The sequence below is a fragment of the Primulina tabacum genome, chromosome 14, assembly GCF_025594145.1.
Source record: "Primulina tabacum isolate GXHZ01 chromosome 14, ASM2559414v2, whole genome shotgun sequence".
Classification (NCBI taxonomy): domain Eukaryota; kingdom Viridiplantae; phylum Streptophyta; class Magnoliopsida; order Lamiales; family Gesneriaceae; genus Primulina; species Primulina tabacum.
In genome coordinates this window covers 2,774,485-2,797,943 of record NC_134563.1, presented here as the reverse complement: position 1 = coordinate 2,797,943, position 23,459 = coordinate 2,774,485, and the positions used below count along the sequence as shown (strand labels likewise).

General features: G+C 32.9%; 1 protein-coding gene and 1 long non-coding RNA gene across 2 annotated transcripts; one reads left to right on the top strand and one right to left on the bottom strand.

Moving 5' to 3' along the window:
* Nucleotides 1-4,592: 4,592 nt before the first annotated feature.
* On the top strand, nucleotides 4,593-6,144 carry LOC142525155 (RING-H2 finger protein ATL74-like). The gene is made up of 2 exons (XM_075629332.1): nucleotides 4,593-6,049; nucleotides 6,087-6,144. Exon 1 carries the CDS (start codon nucleotides 5,383-5,385, stop codon nucleotides 5,965-5,967), a length of 585 nt encoding a protein of 194 aa, XP_075485447.1. The 5' UTR covers nucleotides 4,593-5,382; the 3' UTR covers nucleotides 5,968-6,049; nucleotides 6,087-6,144.
* A 7,935-nt stretch (nucleotides 6,145-14,079) lies between these two features.
* LOC142525567 (uncharacterized) lies at nucleotides 14,080-22,269 on the bottom strand. Its single transcript, XR_012815097.1, has 4 exons — nucleotides 21,990-22,269; nucleotides 19,574-19,969; nucleotides 16,316-16,412; nucleotides 14,080-14,301 (listed from the first exon to the last, which is right to left on the bottom strand). It is a non-coding gene; the product is annotated as an uncharacterized LOC142525567 (long non-coding RNA).
* Between the last annotated feature and the right edge of the window lie 1,190 nt (nucleotides 22,270-23,459).

The window sequence follows — 23,459 nt, the reverse complement described above, 5'->3', positions numbered from 1 at the left end:
TGCCAGCTCGAGCATTGATTTGATAGTGATTCGATTGATTCTGACATGTGCTCAGTGGATTGACATTTGACCCGATACCTCCACGACATACATGCATTGCATACCATATATCATTGTTTAGATATCTGTGGTATATATGATTGGTTGTTCCATACGGAGCTTTGCTCACCCCCAAGGGGGGCTGTTGTTGTCTTTGTGTGTGGACAATGGCAGGTACTCCAGGATATCAGGAGACTGGAGAGGGTACTTCTGGAGGGAGCCACAGCTTGGGCTGAGGTTTTATGTTTATGTCTTGTTCCCAGTATATATGTATATGTATCTATATACCGGGGCATGTCACGAGGATATGAGTTGTTTGTATATGATTGGTTTTGATTACGTGTGGGCATGTTTATGACGTGAGATTAAATACTATTTTTAGTATTCAAATAAAATGATTTGGTATCAGAGCGACTCCGCGTGGGTTTGGGATGGTGGGGCAAACCTCAACAAGGACGCTGAGTCCCAAAAAGGGGGGCGAGAGGGCCCTTAGGCGAAATCCCACATCGCCAAACAACGGGAGAGATGCTGGGCATTTAAATGAGCGAGTAGCAACCCCTTGTGACGCGTTTTAAATCCGTGAGGCCATTGGGCCAAAGCGGACAATATCACAAGTGGGCTGGGCCGTGACATGTATGGTATACTGTATCGAAATTTCAAATATCATATATCGTATCGAAAATACCGGTATGAGAAAATGATATCGTTATCATACTAACTTTTCAGTATATTGAAATTTTGTTACGGTGTCGATAAAATACCATCATACCAAAAGTATCTATAAAAAAATTCATTCTCTTGTAATTCTAATGTCAGTAATCACCAATACTAAACAAATCCCTCAAGACAGTCAAAGGGACCAGGAAAGATATATACAATACAAATTCATCAAGACAATAAACATTAACCGCAACATGTGTATGAAGATCCAAGTCATCAAGGAACACCAATAAACTTCAACCGCAACATGTGCGACTTCTTCATCCGCTATCTTTGCAACAATGTCTGAGATCTTGTGATTTCTGAAGTCTATCAGCTTTTTAACAAGTCGAGGCCCAACATTCAGTCCTCTAGTTAGCTGTAAGGTTAGGCGATAAAGATAAAACTTCTCAACAGTTTAAATTCTCAACTATGAGTCGGGCTGCTTCACTGAACTTTGATTTGGTCTATTCCAACATCATGATTCCAGACATAAGTTAAATATTTGGTAAGGTATCGATATATATCGTTTTATACAAAAATAAATACCTTATATTTTTCAAATTTTTAACTTTATTATTTAAAAATATTATATATTTTAATTTATATATATTATTTAAGTATTTCGGTATTTATCGAAAATTTCAAATATCATATCGTTACCGTGCCGAATATTTCGGTATAAGTACCATATCGTACCGAAAATTTCGATATACCAAAAATTTCGATAAATTAGTTATTTTTCAGTACGATAACCTCGTATATCGAAAATTTGATTTTTTCCCCCACCCCTAATAACTATGATTAATTAACCATATTATTCTTCTCTATAGATATAATATTATTTGATTATTTATCATATGCCCCATTAAATATAAAAAAATGGATTGAATTAAATACTATCGAGAGAAAAATAATAAAGCTTGAAATAAATGCACTCAATGGAATTAATTTACATCCCAAATGAGGAGGCATGACTATCTTACTCGTGGGAAATTTCAAACTACCATTAAACTCTATCGTAATGAGCTATATAGGGCTTTCTAATCAAGAGCAAATGCATAGCAAAAATAGAGTAAAATTTATTTTGATATAATAAATATTGATAAATAGGTATATGAATTATTGTAAATGACTTAATTGGTATATGAAATATTTATAAATTGATAAATTGGTACATGATCAAATTAAAAAGTCTAATTTACTCTTAACATAAATTGTTTTTTAAGTCAAATTATTATTAATAAATTCAATTAGATACACGTTTTTATTTAGAAAATTATTTAATTTAATTTATTTATTAATTTTAAAAAAAATTATATTTATACAAAAATTATATTGTGATAAATAGATATTAAACTAATATTTTTTTTATCATATTGATAAAATAATAATAAATAAATGTCGGTCTAGATCTTGGAGATATTGTTTTCGAACGATCGAAGAAAAAATAATCATCATTTTAGTTTTTCAAAATATAGTAATGATCTGTTGGAATTCAAGAAAATGTTCAACGTTAAAGTTATAGATCGAGAATGAATGAGATTTTTCATGTGTTGTCGTATCGATATTTCGGCAGCCATGCATCATTGAAAAACCCACCAAAATTTAATTTAAAGTACAAGTCGGAAAATCACTAATTTGACCAGAAATCTCTAAATAAAACATGGAAGCTTTCGGCAATTGGAGTTACATAAATCTTGAATGAATGAGATTTTTCATTTGTTGCTATATTGGTGTTTCGGACACCACGCGCTGATTTGTTGATCTTTTCAAAAACAATACAAACAATAGTTATTATCGAAAAATTTTAGGAACACTTGCAAAATATATTTCAAAATACCAATATAGTTATACATGAAATCTTTCTTTAACATATACTATAGTAGATATAAAATTTAATACATATTTTAAGTATCCGTAGGAAAATTTATGAGATACATGATGGTGGTTCCAACTTATTTCCATAATGGTTTATTTTTTCAACTAATAATTAAAGTCATGTATTTATTAATTTGACAAAAACTTGTGTGAGACAATTTCACAGGCCGCATTTTGTGAGACAGTTATATCTTATTTCGGTCATTCATGAAAAAGTATTACTTTTTATTGTGAATATCGGTAGGGCTAAACCGTCTCAAATATAAAGATTCGTGAGACTGTCTCACAAAAGACGTACTATATTAATTTTGATCATTAAATGTTGGAAAAGTTGGTGAAGACATGACATGAATTGCATGGAGTCTTATCAGTTTTGAGGATATGCATGACTTGTCTACTGCCTTAGCAAATTTACTGATTCACCCCTCTCACACATTAAATCACACCCAAAAAATATAACTCATTTGCAACATATATTAGAATTTTATCATTTGAGAAGTTGCAATGCATATTAAGTTGGATGATTTGATATGGATCCAACAAGACTTCATGTTTTATTTTGTTATAGCTTTTGGCGACATGGTCAGTAGAAATCAGACATCAGTAATAGTTATTTTATCAATCTATCGTAGAAGTCTTAATTATCGGAAAAAAAACGTAGATAAAGTCCAACATGTGCTAAAATCATAAAATTTAATTTTTGAATGTATCAAATGGATAATCCACTGATTTTTGTCATGATGTCATGGCTTTTGTGATGATATAAATTATAATATAAATTTATCCAAGAAATAAGATTCCCTCAAAGAAAAGTGACATGTAACTAGGATCTAACCTCAAGACCAAATCTTAAAGATCAAATCTTGGTAATGATAAATCCATGGGCCTTGTGGAATAGCTTCACAAGCAATACACAGGAAAGAGTGCCAGAGTGGGAGAAGGATTTGGTGCCAAACTTTGACATTTTTTAATTTAATAAGCTAAGATAATCATTGTTGTTAAGTGTGGGATCAAATTATTTAATCAAATAAATTATCAGGCACACATCATTTTTTTGTTTTTAGTTTTTTTAATTAAGTGGTATATATATATATATATATATATATATGGCTAATTTTCTTTACTCGTGTGGCTAATTTTCTTTACTCATTTCCTATAAATTTCCACTAGAATGACATTTAAGATCCAAGCCTAGTCAGCTATTTCTGACTAAAATTGAAAATTTCGAGATAAAATGGACCAAAATAATGAAATATGAAGAAATAATGTATCAAGACCAAAAAAAACAAAAAGACTTTGAAAAATAATATATCAAAAATGAAAAGTTAGTGGACTGACATCTAAAAATGAAAAGTTATTAGACCAAAAAAGATATTAACCGTCAAAGATATGACAAAAACTTGTGTAAAACGATCTCACGAGCCGTATTTTGTGAGACAGATATCTTATTTGAGTCATCTATGAAAAATATTATTTTTTATGCTAAGAGTATTACTTGTGAATATCGGTAGAGTTGACATGTCTCACAGATAAAGATTCGTGAGATCGTCTCATAAGAGATCTATTCCAAATATATTTCAAGTTATCTTGTTCAATAGAGCGGAATAATATATCTATTATTATCATTTGTAAATGCAAAAAACTCATCCATCCATGCCATAATCTCCGCGAGTGTTCATCTTAGAAAACCTATGGTTATACACGAATAACATGACAATATTAAAACTTTGAAAATATTATATGTTAAAATCTATATACAACTTTTTTTTAAAAATCTATGTAAAAAAAGATTAAATATTGAAATGTATGTAAAAACAAAAAACAAAAAATTTATTTAATTATCTCACGAGTTAATTTCATCGGATTGACGTGTATTTTATTCGATTTTTAAGAAAAAAAAATATTATTATTTTTTATATTATAGAAGTAGATAATATCAATGCTGATAAACGAGATTCCTTCCGTCTTTCGGTAAACTAAGTTTTCAAGTTTAAGACTGAAAAACTAAGCTAAAATGACCACTGACGTTAAATCACTATCACTTGGGTATCTTCATTCCTGTACAGTGTCTGTCTTCGCACCATGAATTCTTTATAGCATCTTTAAATCCTACGAACATCTCCAAAAAGCTGAAGTTCTTCGTCTTTCTTTGTTCGACGAAAGATACTTCGGAGCAAAAGAAATGTCGCCCTTGAGTTATTGTTGCGGCATTTTTGAGGTCTGATGGTTTTCTCTATCCAATTCTGGGGGATTTCCTTTTTCGGTCTGTTTGGTGGGATCAAAGTTTGATTCTTAAGAAGTTTGTGTACGAGGGTTGGTTGATTTGGCTACTTTTTAGTCAGCTTGTCAGAAGATTTCCCTTTTTCCTCTCTTATTCATTCGGCCGAACAAGGTTTGCGTAATCAGCACCACATGTTGGAACAATTGCTCAAGTGGAAAAGAAGCAAAAACAAAGCAAGAGTGGGTGGTTTTGTGCTTGCATAGATTTTCCCAATTCTTGCAAAAGCTTGTTTTTTGGGCCTTTCTAAGCTTTGAAAGTAGCGTCGACTAGACTTTTCAAGATTCAAGTGGGATTGGAAATTTGGAAAAAAAGAAAGAAATTAGTGATTATATAACATATATGAATACTTTGCTATCCGTTTTTTTGTGGTTCGATTTGCCTCTGCACTTGTGTGGTAGTGTTGAAAAGGGGAGTTAAAATAGTGTGAATGAAAGTCCGGTTGCTCGGGGTTGAGATTATTCACTTGCAGTGATTCGATTGTAATGAATCTGTATCCTTGTTTCCATCGGTTACTCCTCGATGCAAAAAATGGCGGCGCACCGCCGAGTAGTGGTGATAGAAGCCGCAATGGGGGTGGCAGAGGGGTGAATTTCGATATCAATATGGTGATTATACTTGCAGCCTTGTTGTGTGCGTTGATATGTGCTCTAGGAATAAACTCTATTGTAAGATGTGTGCTGAGGTGTTTTAGTAGGATGAGTTTGGACATAACCGACGAAACACTGCCTGTTTTTGGTAGAAAAGGCCTAAGAAAGGGGACCATCCGCCAGATTCCGGTGGCGGTGTATGGTTCAGGCGACAGGGTAGCATTCACCGACTGTCCCATATGCCTAGGTGATTTCTTGGATGGGGAGAAAATAAGGGTGCTTCCTAAATGTCACCATTGTTTTCATGTTAGATGTGTGGATATCTGGCTGTCTTCACATTCGTCGTGCCCAACTTGCCGACAATCCGTGGCAGAGGAGCCGGGGGAATTGGGTGGTGTGGTGGAGGCTGAGGTCGCGGGTGGAAGGCAGGCGGGAAATGTATCAGGGCAGGGTGATGTTCCTGTTGCTGAAGAAGTGTAATTGCATTGAAAATTAGGATCCTATGACTTGGACAGATGAAAAAATAATGAAAAATCATGGGCTTAAAATGCACAAGATTCATGTTGTTGGTTAATACGGCGTGATACACTTCTTTCAAGTTTGTATAATTTGGATGAAAATGTTAGAAATCAATAGTCATGTGAATTTGTTTGAGCATTGGCAGTGATTTTCTTTTTTTCTCTCTCTTTTCTTATGCGTAAATGCACCAATAGGTTCGAACGTGTATGCTAATATAAACTCATCGATCGAATCGATTTAATTTGAAAAGTCGGTTGTTATTTTAATCTTTTTTTTTTAATAAATCTTAAGAATGTCTCTTGTAAGACGGTCTCACGAATATTTATCTATGAGACGGTTCAACTTTACCGATATTCACAATAAAAAGTAGTAATATTAGCATAAAAAGTAACGCTTTTTCATGGATGACCCAAATAAGAGATACGTCTCACAAAATACGACCCGTGAGATCGTCTCACGTAAATTTTTGTCGGATCTTAAATATATGACAGTAAATTTAGTGTGGTTCTTTTTGGAAAAAAAATTAGAGTGGTTGGTTAAATAAAATAATAATAATTTATTCGATTTGGTCGATAGATTCTACAATGCTACTTAAATTGATCTTTAAAATTGAGAATTATTGAAGAGATCGTGTCCTTAAAAGACTGTCTACTTCTACCCAAAAAGAGGACTATGTCTACTTCACCTATAATTCTACTTTATTGTGAACCATTATTGATACTTGAAACGATTTTTACTTAACTTGGATTTGACACTTGAAAGTAAATAACTTGATTGTTAAAAGTACTTCAAAATGCATGTTTAGCCAAACTTTATGTGATATGGTTATAATTATGAAGCTTCAAGCACTTTGATAGAACTTACTCAAAATGTCAGTTTTAGGACAACATGGTAAATTTTTAAATCAAACGAGAAAAAAGCAATATAGATTTTATTTTTGTAATATTTCAGTTCTTGAAACTAAATAAATTTTGGCAAAATATTTCCCAAAAATCTTGTGAAAACTTCCAACAGTGCGTTTTGGGTACTTGACTACTTGTTAACTAAAGCTCCATACCAATCATGTAGTATAGAAATCACTAACGGAAGATAGTGGTTTTGACTACTTGTTAACTAAAGCTCCGCAATTTTAAAATTTAATATTAATTTAAAATTTATGATTTCGATTTCCCATATCCACAACTCAAAATCGTGAGACATTTTTCAATTTTAATTCATTGTTCAAAAGTGATAGGATTGATTGAGAGATAAATTATTGAGTTATAATAGTTCGATTTTTGAAATATTGAACACTGATGAATTAAATCGGGTTTGGTTTTCAAACCAAGCGGATGACACTCAAAATAATCTTAGTAGAAATTGATTAAATATTTTGGTATAACACTTAAAAGATGTGTAAAATCTTTTTTATTGAAGCATTTTATCAAATAATATTATGCAATATTTTGGGTATTTGAATAACACATAAAATGTTTCAACAACTCATCTTAAAAACAATAGCAATAAATAAATAGACACGATATTGTTTATAGATATTAGGAGATTAACAACTCATGTGTCATTCATTTTTTCTTTTGTGAATGATCCACTAGAAAACTTTGATTTATACAACTCGTCGTACAAAACATATTTCAACTTAATATATATATCTTGTCTAATTTAAACTCCTAGCATACTCTCGATTGTAGGCTGCAATCTCACAATCTGCATAATGTTTAATGTTTATTATGTCAAGACTATAAGCACAATCTTTAATCGAGTTTTGGCGTCCACCATTCTGAAGAAGTCCTTTTTTGTCTGTGTGAAGACTCACTCATCTAAACTTTGCTGCTCAACTTTCATGTATATATGTGAGTGAGTGTGTGAGGATTTAATTTATTATAGTGTATGTATCTCTCAAATATATCATTACACTTGAATTTGCTCTCATTCTAGCTAATTTATTAATGTAGGTTGTCCATGCTTTGATTCTACTTCCAAAAAACTTGTATTTGATCGTCAAAATGTTGTATTTATAGGCTCCAAGAATGATATATACGTTACAAACAAGAATATGGTAGTTTGAAAAGTTTTTGTAATGTTTCTGATATTGAAACGGTTATTATTGCCTTGCTAGACACTTTTCATGAGTCTTACTAATTTTGAGATCCGTTGTCAGCTGAGCTCGTTAGCTAGGCTAATCATTTAGTTGTGTTCATCAGTTAGATTGAACCAAACTCATGATGTCTGCTGAGATCAAACTTGCTGATTTCAGCCTGTGCAAAACTCATATTTTCATAATCATTTATCAACATCTTAATTTTCGATTCAGACCTCGACTTGTGAAGGTGACAAAATGATATCAAAAATGATCACCAGCGTGAACAATGAGAAATGGTATCATAAATGGTCACCGGTGTTAAAAAAGAGAAATAAGTGTTGTATAAGGGAAGGTGTTATGTCGTCAGGAGTCACCTCTTCTTGTGGAACAAATATCTAAATTACGGGGCCACCTCCTGTTGAGCTTTTTAAAAATTAATTTTTTTAAAAAAAATTTAATATTTCAAAAGTACCATGGATGGTGGAGTTTTGCAAAATTTTCGCAAAACTCAATCATCAATGGCGGCCACTGCGAAAAGCTGGAAGATCTTGGACAACCCTTTCCGCGATTCCCAGTTTGACTGAATAGTACATTATCAAGTCTGGGCTTCTTCTCAGATTTCGTTAACTCTATATTTCCAATTGCTCTTATCAGGAACAGATCGGTCGAATATAGTATCTCACATGTGTGACCGATTTAAGTATTACGATCTATTAGTTTATTGGAGTTTGTTCAAATTGTGAGTAAGAAGTTAAACATCGATCCAATGAAGTTTACTATCAAAATGTCAACTAAATATTTCATAGAGAAATCGTTTTGGAATAAAGTACATGTTAACATTGTTGATGATGAAGTTTTAGAGTTTTATAATGCAATGTAAAAATATGCAGATATTGCATTTGTATGTAGAAACATAGCCAATTAACCATGATTTCGGGAGGAATGAAACTGAATCATACATTCCACAAGTCGTCGAAGATGGTTTCAATAACCAACCAGGCACTTCTACTTACAGGGTTTTTCATGAGGTGGAATCATATATTTCACATGTCACTTAATGATTCAGCAATATACATTTGGAGCATGAAAGTGGATCATTTGATCCATATACCACATGTACGTCTGAAGAAAATCCCACATGTTGGGTAAATACAACATCAATTTGGGCTGAAAATGTTGGAGCAGGTTGGGATCCAATTTATGGCGCACTTGATACGGAGGATCGTTTTTCAGGTGGTGACAACAATAATCACGATGCTTTTAGGAGTGATACTAAAACCAAGATGTCATAAGCTGAGTATGGAGAAAAACATGATAACGATGAAGATGAGAAAAATTATGATATAAAAGAGAATATATGTGCATTTCCTATGATGGGACATCATCACTCGAACCACCTAGCGACACGTTACAAAAAAAGTCGTACCATTTAAGATAGGCACGTATGAGATGCTATGTTTCTTTGATAATGTATTAGGGGAGGAGATTCCTAATTCTATTGGTGTACCTTATGATTTGTAATCTAGCTATTATAACCTGGAAAAAAAAGAAAGCTACCTGTAAATATGATTTTTAAATATAAGAATAATTTGATTGAGTCTATGAAAAATTACTATGTTAGAGTTGTAGATAAGAGTGCTCTTATTGGACGTTATATGAGTGTCATTGTAAGTGAACGTTAAATGAGTGCACTTACAATTAAATGAGTGGACGTTATATGAGTGTCATTGTAACTAGTAGAGTGTTAAATGAGGGTGTTAAATGAGTGCACTTACAATTAATTTTGGGTCTAGTTTGCTGTTATCCAATAAGAGCACTCACAATGAGGGTGTTAAATGAGTGTCATTGTAAGTGGACGTTATAACGCTCACTCACAAAAGAGAGAGGGGGGAGTTCAATTGTTTGAACGCCCCTTTCTCAAAAAAAAAAAAATTTGCACGCGCCACAAAACGCGTGGGCAGCCGTCCAAGGCGGGCCCCAAGTGTTTTTTTGTTTTAAAATTTTTTATTAAGCAAGTCCCACGTGTTATGAATTAAATTTTTTTATTTTTTCAATTTTGTAACGGTTTGTTTTTATTTTTTAATATTTTTGTTTAATTTCTATTTCATAATAATATTGTAACTTTAAATAAATTGTGCTCACGTCTTGTTTAAATTTTTCTTCCATTGTGGTATTTCTTTCGAACATCTACTTTATTTAATAAATATATTTTAAAAAACATTAATATTATTTATTAAAATTAATAAAATTATTTTATTAAAAAGTAAGAATATTTTAAAAATTAGAATAATGATTTAAATAATGTAAAATATATTTAAAACATATTTATTTAATATGAAAAAAATTAAGATAATTGAGTGGACTGTGGGACCCGTAAATAATAAGTTTGAATGTTAAAAAGAATGTGGGTAAAAGAAATATGTTGTTATAATGAGTATGTGGCAGTGGAACTCGTGATTTTTGATGAGTTGACCCATTGTGGATGTTCTAACAAATAATATAAATCATAAATCAATATTAAAAAAATATTAATATTTAGGACAAATATAATAAGTATTATTAATTAGTTTATTAAATATAACAATAAACTTAATAATTATTAAAAATAATTATAATATGGTCACTGATCAATATAATAATATTTTACGCAAATGTTTAAATTTTACTTACGTCGTCTGAATCGGAACAAAACTAAAGAGAATATATAGAAGTTGATTCAAACGCATCAAATAATTATGTTAATATAATATAATATAATATAATATATCGCATTTCATGTCCGTGAGACATGGACCTGCACGTTGTAGATCCATTAAACACGGACATACGCTTATTAAATAATTTGATTTAATTAAATTACTAATATTTTTTAAAAAACAAATAAGTTTTTTCAAAAAAAAAAACAAATAAGTATATAATATCATTTCATGATTCAATATATTCGATCATTTAATAATAAAAAATATTAGATTCACAATTAATATTTGCATGGGCTTAACGCGCAATTATTTTATCCCCTGTTAAGAAAATTATTAACAAAATATATTAATAATATTATTTCAAGTTGGAAATCCCATCGGGATGAGATTTTATTCCCGACCTCTCTCGATATTAATCGAGACGAGAAAAATCTCGACAACTCGGATCGGGATTTTTGTAGGATGGTGCAGGGTTTTGGTAAATTTTGTCAGCCCTACCTTCATGTTTGGGATTTTTAGAGAAAAAAATAATAATTTAAAAGAAATAATAATTCAAAAATATCGTAGATGATGGGGTTTTGTAAAATTACGGCAAAACTCTACCATCAATAGCAAATGCGGCGACACGAATGACGAACCTGCAAGTGCAAGTCTGTGTCTCATGGGCACGAGCCTGCAGCGCACAAGCTAGTGTCTTACAAACCTGAAATACAATATGTTAATGTTATATTACTTGACGCGTTAAATTAAATTTTTCAATTTCTATATATTCCTTTTAATTTCGTTGGGATTCATATGACATAAATATAATTTTAATATTTTCACAAAATGTTAGCTTTCATTTTGCTAGATTTAAAATAACATCATCTGTTATATTTATCGGTGATCATATTATAATCAATTTTTAATATTATAATTATTTTTTTATATTATTTGTCACATGATGATTGCAAATTAAGATCCACAAAATTTGAGTGTTCTGCATTTACAAATGACATATCTCATCATCAGTGTTTTTTGAAATTGCTGATATCTTTTTGAATGAAGCGTTCAGGTAATCTTATCTGAGTGTTATATCCTTGGAATAATAAACACAATCATGTATTGACGTATTTAAATTAAAATGAGATAATATGGTGTTTAAAATGTGGCTTCTATTTTTTTTTTTTTTTTTATAATCATCTTATTACTATTCTAGTTGAACGTTGGTTCCATGAGCCACATACAATATATTTAAATGGGGCGAGGCAACAATCACGTTACAAGAATTTTCAATTATTTGGGTCTTGAAAATTGATGGTGACTATAGTAGATTATTCACATACAATGAAATAATGACAACATATGTCTCGAGTTTCTGGTATATGAGCTTCTACTATCACAGTTTAAAGGCAGTAAATTCTCTATGACCTATTTACACGCTCATTGTAAATCTACAGTACTTCATTCCAAGACGATTTCTCTATGAATGAATATTTAGTTCACACTTTGATAGTAAACTTCATTGGATCGGCGTTTAACTTCGTACTCGCAACTTAAACCAACTCCAATAAATTAATAGATCGTAATATTCGAAACGATCTCACATGTTAAATACTATATTCTATCAATTGGTTCCCGATAATAATATCACCACCAAAATATAAAAGAACCTTGATTGTAGGGGTGGTCAATCAGATCGGGTTTTTCGGGTTCTACCTGACCCGAACCCGATCGGGTGCAATTTTCGGGTAAAATCGGGTAACTAGTCGGGTTCGGGTACTACTCGAACCCGAAAATATTTTAGTCGGATCAGGTTCAGATATAGAGTTGCTACCCTACCCCCGATTGTTTTTTAAAAATAAAAAATAAATAAAATATGGGCTTATAATTGGACCGGTCCAGTTTAATAAATTGAAAAATGTTGCAACACAACTAATCAATTATTACATTCTTTTCCAAAGCGGTACCTATACGTTTATCATTCCAAAGCACAGCAATTACTGACCTCTACTTGGAACGAGGGCTGGTGATTGTGAGCGGAAGTCCCAGGAGAAAATGTTATTTTGTCAAAAAAAACCCCGAACCCGACCTTATCGGGTACCCGAAAAAGCGGGTAGGGTCCAGATCGGATCGGGTTCGGGTAATGAAAATGCTACCCGAAAAAATCGGGTACCCGATCCGAAACCCGAAAAACCCGACACGTGCCCACCCCTACTTGATTGTAACCATGAAACTGATTAGAGAAATTAGATATATAGAATCGTGTATTTAAATTTTTATAAAGAAAATCAATTTATAAATTGATTGGATCAATTGGAAATATAGAGTCGATGAAATCTGAGATGAAATGCGAGAAGAATTTTAATATTTATAATGAATTATTCATTTAAGTCGTGAATCGCAGAAAGCTGAGAATCACATAAAGGGTTGTCCAAGATACTGCAGCCTTTCACTGCATCCAATGTCTTTATTGGCGGATGCTACAATGTTTTGCAGCGTCCGTCTTTGATGGTGGAGTTTTACGGTAATTTTGTAAAACTCAATCATTCATGGTGTCTTTAAAATATTATTTTTTAAAAAAACACCGCCATATCCAATTTCTAGGGATGACACCACCATCCGTGGTAGGGATGACAACATGGCGGAGGCGGAGCGGGTTTGTCATGGCCTCCGCCATGTTGTCATCCCCATCTCAGTCTCGAATTTCATTTATACCCTCGTACCCTTCCCGATCCCTGCTTTCCCCGAACCCACGAGGATCGAATATTCATCTTCATCAAATCTCCATCCTCGTATCAAAAATATTAATGAGGTTGGAGCAGAAATCCCCGACCCCGAACTTATTATTATTATATTATTATTAATGATAAAATTAATATTAATTTAATATCAATATTAATAATAATATTATTAATAATATCAGTGTTATTTAATAATAATATTATTAATATTTTAAAATATTATTATTATTATTTTCGAGACGGATTTGGGGATGAGAATAGTATCCTCATATCCACCCCAAACTATTTTGGAGATTTAAAAAATTCTCGAACCCGGAAAAAACAGAGAGATTCCCGTCTCCGTTTCAAATCCCCCCCCCCCCCCCCCCCCCCCTCCCGGGGTCCCGAATCCGAGGGGAAAATTATCATCTCTAGCTGGTGGATCGTGAGACATGCCACAATAAAGACGTCGTATTTTGAAGAATATGTGATTGTAATATTGTAACATTTCGCTCATTTTTAAAAAAATGCGGAAAATTTTTTTTTTTAAAGCTCGCATTTTCGAAATAACATTTAAAAATGATCTTAAATATTTGACATTAAAAATATCGCATTTTAAAATAACCAAACGTCCAAATACATACGTGAACATAAACTTATAAAAATCTTAAAATCATAAACGTATGAAAATATTCATCTCTTTTCAATCTCATAAATCGTAATGCGGAAAACATGTGGTCCTCGGGTCGTGTCACCACACCAGGTCTGCCTACTCAGAGTTCGGCACCTCCAGTCTTCTCATCATCAAACTCACCTGCATCACACACGCCTAGTGAGTCTAAAGACTCAACACACCTGTACTAGGAATAACAAGTACATATACGTAGCACACAGCAGTGAAAAATATCATACTCAACATATCTTTCATGAACTTAAAAACATAACGTAAACGTGTCGTGTAAAATCGTATCGTGCCAAAGCATGTCATCTCATGTCATCATATACGTATACGTGTCGTTTAAAATCATATCGTGTCAAAACATATCATCTCATATCATCATATACGTATACGTGTCGTGTAAAATCATATCGTGTCAAAACATATCATCTCATGTCATCATATACGTATACGTGTTCTTTTTAATTGAATTCATTTCATTAGTTGTGACTTTCGTATCAACTCTATCGTATCAGCTTTATCAATGGATCCATCTGGCGGCGAGGGACATCAGCGACAGTATTACCCGTCTACTGAGCCCGGGGCTCAGCTCATCATATCTCATATCATCGTATACATATACATCGTTAGTCACAACCAAATCTCATCCTTCAAAATAACATCATAATCATCACTTAATAAAAACATGTATATCCGTAACTTTTCCTTTAACCAAGCATGCAATGTATTTATCGTAATTCCATAAAATTCATGAACGTGATGCATAAACATTTAAAAACATGATAAAATGTGCTCAGGGCGCTGCCAGTACCAAAATCTCTCCTCGGGTACAAAATGACCATTTTGTCCCTGGAAACCCAAAAATTATCGTTTTGCCCCTAGACATAAAATTTCACCTTTTTGAAATTTTCTTAATTCCATTGACTCTAACATGTCACAAATAATTATTTAAACCTACACGAATTTTTCCATATTTTTATTTGGCATAAATCGATTACTTTTAAATTAATCTTTAACTATAACATATTAATACGTTTTAATCTTGAATTAAACCAAACCTTAGCATAAAATTCTCAAATTAAAAACTTAGACTTCTAATAATTATTTGAGCTTAAATATAATTTTTCATAATTTTATTAAGCTTAAATCTAGACATTTCAATTTATCCTGTAATTAACGTTTCGTGCGGCGACTAAATCCCGGATAAATCCAAAACTCATTATTTTGATCCGAAACTTACCAAACTCTTAAAAATATCCTAAAACATATTTAAAAGCATCTCTAGACTAAAAGCATCTCTAGACGTAAACTCGAGCCCATTTCATAACTTAACCGAATTGTTTTAAAACTTGGACCGGGGTCTCGGTTTTAACTCGAATCGAACCAAAACTTCCCCAAATTTTACCAAACTTATAACATGACTTAACATCACCATACCAGACTTATATCCACTCAATTCGAACCCTTAGAACCCTTAAATCTCGTTGATATGCTGCTGGATTTTCAGAACTTGCACAACTCAAAACTCTAGTTCATGCTCCTCCCGTAGTTTCGCTCCAAGCCTTCACCCAATGAAACCAGCCCCTACCTGAACACACCTAGATCACCCTAGGCTCCCCCTGGACATGCTGAACCCCCGGCTAGCCTCCCATGCAAGCCTACACTACCGGCCCGATCGCTATGCTCCCAAAGTGCCGAGCCGAGCTTCTCTCCCCTACGCTTGCAACCGTTAACCTCGATGATTCCAGCGGTGGTTGGGCCACCCTGGGCCGTGACTCAGACCCACCAGGGTCTGGTCCGTGCCCAAGTTCAGTCCTCGCACCACCGGCGCCACCCCCACTTCGATCCATCATGCACGCAAGACACACTACCGATAACACTCCCCGATCCAACCACCTACAGCAACACCCACCATATCGAACCCCAAGACTACACCTCAGAAATGTTTTCAGCCTCCTAACAACTCGAACCCTCAGCCCCTTGCACAGAAATACATGAAAACGTGAGCATCCACCGAGGAAATGCAAGAACACAACAAGAATTTGACAACTTTCATGCTCATGACTGGATCGAGAAAACCTTTGGTAAAATCACACATAATCACATAAATATGACGTGTAAGATGCAGAAATAATAGTACGGGACGTGCCTTGATGTATTAGACGCGAGTAGATCGAAGAAGAACGAGCGCCGGAATGATTTCTTTTGCAAAAACAAGAAGTGGCCAAACTTTGCTTGAGTTGCTGCTGGAAAAATCGAGAGAATGGAGAGGGGAGAGGAGGTTTGTGAGTGAAGGGGGTACTATCGGCTGGTAGGTGAGGAAATAAGTGTACGGTAGGTTTAGTTTAATTTTAAGTATAGTTTCAGTTAATTAAAATGAGCACTAATGAGCCTCAATTAAAATAAAAAGTATTTTAAGTCCAATAAACTTAAAATTAGGCCCATTAAATCCAAACACACTCCCGAAAAATATTTCGTGTTGGAAAGTTCTTGAAAATATTAGTCAAACCCTCAAAATGTCCCCCGATTCAATAAAATTTGCGTACCGTTAAAAATTAAAATTTCGCAGTTAAAATATCTAATAAATCTCAATTCTTGAAAAATACCTTTAAAACATCTTATATTAATTAATAAAAATTAATCGTGTAATAAAAACAATTTTCTTGAAAATTATCCGGTGTTCGTTCATCGTTCGAGCGCGAAATGAAATTTAAAAATCTATAATGCATGAACCTTTAAAATTTCATGAAATAAATCCTATTATGCAATAATAATGTATAAAAATAATTTGACACAATTTAATAAAATAAACATGCATTTTATGCTTTAAAATAATTTAATAAAATACCAAAGAACTTTAATAATTTACATGCATGTGGTTCACGTAGACTTTCCGATTTTTGGGACGTTACAATCTACCCCCCTTAAATTGAATTTCGTCCCCGAAATTCGCTTATTCTTTATAATCAAAAGTTTAGACTTAGTTCTAGTATCCCAATGGTTCGCGCTTCCGCGGCGCTACTCTGATAAAATAATAAATCTTAAGATGTCATTATGTCTCTTCAATCCTAATAAACTCTACCTTCTAAATCCTCGTTTGCGAAACTCAACTTATAACGACCCATGGTAACCTAGTTTCATTTTTTTTCTATAACATCAAATTTCAACTTTTCTAAAACTTCCCCATATTAGAAATGGCAGTGCGAATTTTATGGCGTCTTACTTTCTTATACTATACCCAGGATGTTCGTTGAACTATTACATTAGGATTTATGCAATTCAACTTGAGAAACTTAAGCACCAAAAATTACTGATCGACTTCTATTCTCGGTAATACACTTGAAAGTTAAACCTTATCTCAACCCCATAATAATATTAGCCTAAGATCCTTGAATCGAATCTTTATCTTACGGCACCAAACTTTCGTAACTTAACTAATTACAAGTACATCCCCAATATAAAATTGTTGCAAATCTTAATCTTCGAGTAACGTTAATCCATAACACCCAAAATATACAATATCAATCTTCTACATAAATAATAAAATCATTCTAGCACCAATTACATATTTAAACTATTATCTTCCCAATTGCAATAAATTTGAGGTCTAAAACCTTGGATTTTCCTCATTTAAACGAATATCTCTTTCTTACGCATCCTTAATACTTAATTAATTCTAGCATATAAAACTTAATAAATTATCCCATGGTAGCCTTAGACTATCTCTAATAAATCAACTTCGCTTATAACCCATAGAATTCTAGAACTCCCATATCTAGATTTTAGATTTCTTACTCGATAAAAATCTTAACATTCGTCCACTGGTAACCTATATCGAACACAATTAATTCTCTTTTATATTTATTTCACCTAAAATTTCCATATGAATGCATATCTCAAAAATTTAAAAATTCAAACTTACGCAACCCAAATAATTTTGGATAACATAATTTCAACACACACATTCACATATTCTCAAGTTCCTTAATGACTAAATTTTTTTTTTCTCAAAACAAGGTGTCTATCTCAATTCTTACATGAGTCTATCAAGTAACCTAACCATCCATCATACCCAAATTTTTAGAAAAATTTAACCCCAACAAATATATAATTTTAACTCTTAAGATCACGATTAAAACTTATCATACATCAAACTTAATTTCCCAAAATTTTGTTAACTCAATGTCTACTCTTATAACTTAACTAACTGATCATTCTACCTTAAATTGTCATCATTTTAAATTCTTAATTCGCCACAACATTATTTTACTAACGCTTAAATTTTCAAGCCCGATGTTGATTTGTCCCTTGATTACCATTCCTTAAAACATTATAACTCAAATGTTTCAAAGTTCTAAATATCCCTTCAAGCCTAAATCATCAAAAAATTTCATATACTTTAAACCATTCGCTTCTCACTTACTGCTAAATAAAGTCTCCAAATATCTTAAAAATTGCAAAATTAATTCTTACTTTCCTCGAATATTATCCAATTTGTCCTAAATCTCGAGAATCCACAATTACCCATAAGTTCTTGGCGTTCCTAACCCCACCTTATAGGTTTCTTGTATATAAATTTCAATAATTTTAAGCTTATTAAACCCAAAATCCATTCTCATAACCTCGAAAAATTACTGATTTAACCCAAGTATTCCTCTAAATTAATCCTCAAAAATTCCAGAATTTGCAATGTGGCCTTTAAAATTCTCAAAAATTACATTTTTGACCCTATAACTTTTCGAAATTTGCATTTTTTTCCCAGAAAATTTTCGACTTGGTCTCATTAAACCTTAAAATTCTCAAAACTAAAAATTTAATCCCAAAGTTTGGTAAATTCGAAAATAGTCCCTTAGAATTTTATTTTTTTGCACTTAGGTCCTCAAATTATTGGTTATTACAATTAGGTTCTTAAAATTCTCAATTCATGCAATCCAATCCTTAATTCTAACTACGTAGAGCATGCATCCTAAGTAAATTCTACATTTTTATACTTCCAAAAATCATCGTCTTCGAATCATTATTACTTACTTGAAATCCTCAAAATTTAATTCAACTAGTAGCCACAAACTATCAATAATTTCTTAGAAAGTCTACAAGTCCCAAAAGCATTCAAAATCTTCAAGATTAACTTATGGCCCATAAGGAGGACATCAATACTACTGACCTAAAAATCAATATAGTCAAATCATTATCAACCTCTCCTAAAGCCCAATATTCGAATTCTTAGACACGTCCAATTCCAAACATAACCAACATGCAATTTAATCTGTTTTTTTTAAATAAAATAAAATAAAATAAATCCTTAAATCATAAAAACAGTTAAGCGTATACCGTAGATCATCATAAAGTGTAAATCATGTTAAAATGCAGGTGATAACATTAAAAACATTTAAATCATAAAACTTACAGACTTGAGTCTTGAAGACTGAGCGGCAGAAGCTGACGGTGGCACAACCCTATACAGGACCCTTGCTCTGATACCAACTGTAACCTCTCGCTCATTTTTAAAAAAATGCGGAAATATATATATTTTTTTTAAAGCTCGCATTTTCGAAATAACATTTAAAAATGATCTTAAATATTTGACAGTAAAAATATCGCATTTTAAAATAACCAAACGTCCAAATACATACGTGAACATAAACTTATAAAAATCTTAAAATCATAAACGTATGAAAATATTCATCTCTTTTCAATCTCATAAATCGTAATGCGGAAAACATGTGATCCTCGGGTCGTGTCACCGCACCAGGTCTGCCTACTCAGAGTTCGGCACCTCCAATCTTCTCATCATCAAACTCACCTGCATCACACACGCCTAGTGAGTCTAAAGACTCAACACACCTGTACTAGGAATAACAAGTACATATACGTAGCACACAGCAGTGAAAAATATCATACTCAACATATCTTTCATGAACTTAAAAGCATAACGTAAACGTGTCGTGTAAAATCGTATCGTGCCAAAGCATGTCATCTCATGTCATCATATACGTATACGTGTCGTGTAAAATCATATCGTGTCAAAACATATCATCTCATATCATCATATACGTATACGTGTCGTGTAAAATCATTTCGTGTCAAAACATATCATCTCATGTCATCATATACGTATACGTGTTCTTTTTAATTGAATTCAGTTCATTAGTTGTGACTTTCGTATCAGCTCTATCGATGGATCTATCTACATGTAACCGTGGTACCCGGCGGCGAGGGACATCAGCGACGGTATTACCCGTCTACTGAGCCCGGGGCTCAGCTCATCATATCTCATATCATCGTATACATATACATCGTTAGTCACAACCAAATCTCATCCTTCAAAATAACATCATAATCATCACTTAATAAAAACATGTATATAAGTAACTTTTCCTTTAAACCAAGCATGCAATGTATTTATCGTAATTCCATAAAATTCATGAATGTGATGCATAAACATTTAAAAACATGATAAAATGTGCTCAGGGCGCTGCCAGTACCAAAATCTCTCCTCGGGTACAAAATGACCATTTTGTCCCTGGAAACCCAAAAATTACCGTTTTGCCCCTAGACGTAAAATTTTACCTTTTTGAAATTTTCTTAATTCCATTGACTCTAACATGTCCCAAATAATTATTTAAGCCTACACGAATTTTTCCATATTTTTATTTGGCATAAATCGATTACTTTTAAATTAATCTTTAACTATAACATATTAATACGTTTTAATCCTGAATTAGACCAAACCTTAGCATAAAATTCCCAAATTAAAAACTTAGACTTCTAATAATTATTTGAGCTTAAATATAATTTTTCATAATTTTATTAAGCTTAAATCTAGGCATTTCAATTTATCCTGTAATTAACGTTTTGTGCGGCGACTAAATCCCGGATAAATCCAAAACTCATTATTTTGATCCGAAACTTACCAAACTCTTAAAAATATCCCAAAACATATTTAAAAGCATCTCTAGACTAAAAGCATCTCTAGACGTAAACTCGAGCCAATTTCATAACTTAACCGAATTGTTTTAAAACTTGGACCGGGGTCTCGGTTTTAACTCGAATCGAACCAAAACTTCCCCAAATTTTACCAAACTTATAACATGACTTAACATCACCATACCAGACTTATATCCACTCAATTCGAACCCTTAGAACCCTTAAATCTCGTTGATATGCTGCTGGATTTTCAGAACTTGCACAACTCAAAACTCTAGTTCATGCTCCTCCCGTAGTTTCGCTCCAAGCCTTCACCCAATGAAACCAGCCCCTACCTGAACACACCTAGATCACCCTAGGCTCCCCCTGGACATGCTGAACCCCCGGCTAGCCTCCCATGCAAGCCTACACTACCGGCCCGATCGCTATGCTCCCAAAGTGCCGAGCCGAGCTTCTCTCCCCTACGCTTGCAACCGTTAACCTCGATGATTCCAGCGGTGGTTGGGCCACCCTGGGCCGTGACTCAGACCCACCAGGGTCTGGTCCGTGCCCAAGTTCAGTCCTCGCACCACCGGCGCCACCCCCACTTCGATCCATCATGCACGCAAGACACACTACCGATAACACTCCCCGATCCAACCAACTACAGCAACACCCACCATATCGAACCCCAAGACTACACCTCAGAAATGTTTTCAGCCTCCTAACAACTCGAACCCTCAGCCCCTTGCACAGAAATACATGAAAACGTGAGCATCCACCGAGGAAATGCAAGAACACAACAAGAATTTGACAACTTTCATGCTCATGACTGGATCGAGAAAACCTTTGGTAAAATCACACATAATCACATAAATATGACGTGTAAGATGCAGAAATAATAGTACGGGACGTGCCTTGATGTATTAGACGCGAGTAGATCGAAGAAGAACGAGCGCCGGAATGATTTCTTTTGCAAAAACAAGAAGTGGCCAAACTTTGCTTGAGTTGCTGCTGGAAAAATCGAGAGAATGGAGAGGGGAGAGGAGGTTTGTGAGTGAAGGGGGTACTATCGGCTGGTAGGTGAGGAAATAAGTGTACGGTAGGTTTAGTTTAATTTTAAGTATAGTTTCAGTTAATTAAAATGAGCACTAATGAGCCTCAATTAAAATAAAAAGTATTTTAAGTCCAATAAACTTAAAATTAGGCCCATTAAATCCAAACACACTCCCGAAAAATATTTCGTGTTGGAAAGTTCTTGAAAATATTAGTCAAACCCTCGAAATGTCCCCCGATTCAATAAAATTTGCGTACCGTTAAAAATTAAAATTTCGCGATTAAAATATCCAATAAATCTCAATTCTTGAAAAATACCTTTAAAACATCTTATATTAATTAATAAAAATTAATCGTGTAATAAAAACAATTTTCTTGAAAATTATCCGGTCTTCGTTCATCGTTCGAACGCGAAATGAAATTTAAAAATCTATAATCCACGAACCTTTAAAATTTCATGAAATAAATCCTATTATGCAATAATAATGTATAAAAATAATTTGACACAATTTAATAAAATAAACATGCATTTTATGCTTTAAAATAATTTAATAAAATACCAAAGAACTTTAATAATTTGCATGCATGTGGTTCACATGGACTTTCCGATTTTTGGGACGTTACAAATATCTTTATACCACATTAATTAAAAATCAAAGTTTAAAAAGACTTATAATGAGCTACAGTAGACTTATATAACAATTTGAATTAATAATTTTCGTAAAATAAAAACGAATACGAAATAGTCAGCATAGAGGCCTATTATATAATCGTACTTGCACAGGCCTAGACACATAGAGTGACATTTATAATGGTAAAAGGATAAAATCAGTCAAAATAAGCATATCATTACCAATTTATTATTATCCAATATCCTATACACTCACTTTAATAATCACAACATGACTTATTTTTATCTAATCTTATTAACCAAAGCAAATGCAAGTATAAATGTTTATTAAATAAAATAAAAATATATATAATGAATTTGAATAGCACCTACTAATGGATGTATCTATTGTCATGTTTAATCATCATAAAGTTTGTCTTATAAGATTTAGTTATTTTATGAATCTTATAATATATAGTTATTACTTCTAGTTCATATGGCATTCCCAACAATTTTTCAATTAAAATACTTTCTAGAAATAACTCAAAATATTCATTGAAACTCCCACAAATTAACAATTAAAACACTATTTCTAGAGACTCGAATCTCTAAAGCCACATGTTCGTCCACTATTCACGAGTAAACAATAATATATATATATATATATATATATATAACATGAATTGAAAAAATAATCTAACCCGACTATAAGAGAAGATCT

Coding starts and splice junctions, on each gene's coding strand:
- LOC142525155 (XM_075629332.1), top strand. CDS start 5,383: ATGAATCTGTATCCTTGTTTCCATCGGTTACTCCTCGATGCAAAAAAT.